The sequence below is a fragment of the Pituophis catenifer genome, unplaced genomic scaffold, assembly GCF_029215685.1.
Source record: "Pituophis catenifer annectens isolate HBS135680 unplaced genomic scaffold, rPitCat1.0.hap2 SCAF_2, whole genome shotgun sequence".
NCBI classification, from domain to species: Eukaryota; Metazoa; Chordata; class Lepidosauria; order Squamata; family Colubridae; genus Pituophis; species Pituophis catenifer.
This window is the reverse complement of record NW_027256882.1, coordinates 26,786,354-26,789,513: the sequence shown is the minus strand read 5'-3', so window position 1 is coordinate 26,789,513 and position 3,160 is coordinate 26,786,354. Positions and strand designations below refer to the sequence as shown.

Here is a 3,160-nt window from a genome sequence, read left to right as displayed (position 1 = left end):
TTTAAGAATATGTTACTTGAAAAGGTCAAAGGAGATCATTTTTCCGTTCAGAAAAAGAGGGAAATATCTGGAAGCCAGTGGGGAAGAAAATGTCAATTGGATAGTCACATATAGCAGCCAGTAATGCAGACACCAACAAAATAAGGAATCAGACATAATATTGACCTCCTCAAGAATGTCACTGATGGAAAAGCTCCATATATGTGCCTATTGTGGGAAAAGTAAAGAGTTCAAATCACAAGAGGATCTACACTTGATAGAGCCTTGATAGTACAGTGGTCTATGCACCCTGTTATTAACACAGCTGCCTGCAATTTACTGCTGGTTCGAATCTCCAAGGCTCAAGGTTGACTCAGCCTTCCATCCTTTCTAAGGTAGGTGAAATGAGGACCCAGTTTGTGGGGGCAATAAGCTGACTTTGTATAAATATACAAAAGTATGAAGGCTATTGCTTAACGCATTGTAAGTCGCCCTGAGTCTCCGGAGAAGGGGGGCATATAAATCAAATTTAAAAAAAAAATACACTGAACAAAAGCCATATAAATACTCTGAATGTGGCAAAACTTTAGTCAGAATAGTTCCCTTGCAATTCACAGAAGGATCCTCATAGGAGAGATGCCCTACAACTGCTCCCAATGTGGTAAATGCTTTTGCAAGCATGGCAACTTTGTTATATATCAGAGGACTCACACGAGGGAGAAACCATATGAGTGTCCAGATTGTGGGAAACGTTACACAGCAAATTCCCACTTGGTGATACACCAGAGGACTCACACGGGAGAGAAACCCTTTGAGTGTCCTGAATGTGGGAATAGCTTCAGTCAAAATTCCAGCCTGCTGATACACCAGAGGACTCACACAGGAGAAAAACCCTTTGAATGTCCTGAATGTGGGAAAAGCTTCAGTCAAAATTCCAGCCTGCTGATACACCAGAGGACTCACACAGGAGAGAAACAGTTTGCATGTCCTGATTGTGGCAAATGTTTCAGTGAGAATTCCAGCCTGGTGAAACACCAGAGGACTCACACAGGAGAGAAACCCTTTGAATGTCCTGAATGTGGGAAATGTTTCAGTGAGAATTCCAACCTGGTGAAACACCAGAGGACTCACACAGGAGAGAAACCCTTTGAATGTCCTGAATGTGGGAAAAGCTTCAGTCAGAATTCCTACCTGGTGATACACCAGAGGATTCACACAGGAAAGAAACCCTTTGAATGTCCTGAGTGTGGGAAAAGTTTCAGCCAGAGTTCCCATCTCATTGGCCACCAGAGAACTCACACAGGAGAGAAGCCTTTTGAATGTCCTGATTGTGGGAAATGTTTCAGTGAGAATTCCAGCCTGGTGAAACACCAGAGGACTCACACAGGAGAGAAACCCTTTGAATGTCCTGAATGTGGGAAAAGCTTCAGTCAGAATTCCTACCTGGTGATACACCAGAGGATTCACACAGGAAAGAAACCCTTTGAATGTCCTGAGTGTGGGAAAAGTTTCAGTCAGAGTTCCCATCTCATTGGCCACCAGAGAACTCACACAGGAGAGAAGCCCTTTGAATGTCCTGATTGTGGGAAATGTTTCAGTGAGAATTCCAGCCTGGTGATACACCAGAGAACTCACACAGGCGAGAAACCCTTTGAATGTCCTGAGTGTGGGAAACGTTACAGACAGAATTCCCACCTCATTATCCACCAGAGGACTCACACAGGAGAGAAACCCTTTGAATGTCCTGAATGTGGGAAAAGCTTCAGTCAGAATTCCTACCTGGTGATACACCAGAGGATTCACACAGGAAAGAAACCCTTTGAATGTCCTGAGTGTGGGAAAAGTTTCAGTCAGAGTTCCCATCTCATTGGCCACCAGAGAACTCACACAGGAGAAAAACCCTTTGAATGTCTTGATTGTGGGAAATGTTTCAGTGAGAATTCCAGCCTGGTGAAACACCAGAGGACTCACACAGGAGAGAAACCCTTTGAATGTCCTGATTGTGGGAAAGGTTTCAGTCACAATTCCAGCTTAGTGAAACACCAGAGAACTCACACAGGAGAGAAACCCTTTGAATGTCCTGATTGTGGGAAATGTTTCACTGAGAATTCCAGCCTGGTGATACACCAGAGGACTCACACAGGAGAAAAGCCCTTTGAATGTCCTGATTGTGGGAAATGTTTCACTGAGAATTCCAGCCTGGTGATACACCAGAGGACTCACACAGGAGAGAAACCCTTTGAATGTCCTGATTGTGGGAAATGTTTCAGTCAGCATTCCAACCTGGTGATACACCAGAGGACTCACACAGGAGAGAAACCCTTTGAATGTCCTGATTGTGGGAAATGTTTCAGTCAGAATTCCAACCTGGTGAAACACCATAGGACTCACACAGGAGAGAAACCCTTTGAATGTCCTGAATGTGGGAAAAGCTTCAGTCAGAATTCCTACCTGGTGATACACCAGAGGACTCACACAGGAGAGAAACCCTTTGAATGTCCTGATTGTGGGAAATGTTTCAGTCAGAATTCCAACCTGGTGAAACACCAGAGGACTCATACAGGAGAGAAAGCCTTTGAATGTCCTGATTGTGGGAAACGTTTCAGACAGAATTTCCACCTCATTGGCCACCAGAGGACTCACACAGGAGAGAAACCCTTTGAATGTCCTGATTGTGGGAAAAGTTTCAGTGTCAATTCCTAACTGGTGATACACCAGAGGACTCACACAGAAGAAAACCATACGAGTGTCTGGAATGTGGGAAAGATTTCAGTATTTTGTCTAACCTTTACACACAGGAGACAAACCTTTCCAATGTCCATCTTGTGAACAATGGCATAAATCATCTCTGATTGCTCACAAGAAAATGCACGAGGCAAATATTGAACAGTTTATAGAAAGGTTGAAATTAATTTCTGATCTTCCATTCGGAATATAGATGAGAAATTGATTATTTAAATTCTGGCCTGATCCTTTTTAGTCAAGAGATCTCAGAATTAGACCGGTAGGTGGAGAGAGAAAAATGGAAAATATTAGTTTAATAAAGGCTAACTACCTGTTTCTGATTATCAGCAGTACTTTCTGGATGTTTGCATTTGCAGACGTCGTGGAATTTCTGCCAACAGGCCTTTGGGTGGTGTTTTTTGTATTTTGATTATGGAATTCCGACATGTGGAGTTTC

The 3,160-nt window shown here is 43.3% G+C and overlaps 1 protein-coding gene across 1 annotated transcript; it reads left to right on the top strand.

The window, feature by feature from the left end:
- Window positions 1-2,861, top strand: LOC139311909 (zinc finger protein 850-like). The gene is made up of 2 exons (XM_070936433.1): window positions 1-242; window positions 668-2,861. Exons 1-2 carry the CDS (start codon window positions 176-178, stop codon window positions 2,680-2,682), a joined length of 2,082 nt encoding a protein of 693 aa, XP_070792534.1. The 5' UTR covers window positions 1-175; the 3' UTR covers window positions 2,683-2,861.
- Window positions 2,862-3,160: the final 299 nt, after the last annotated feature.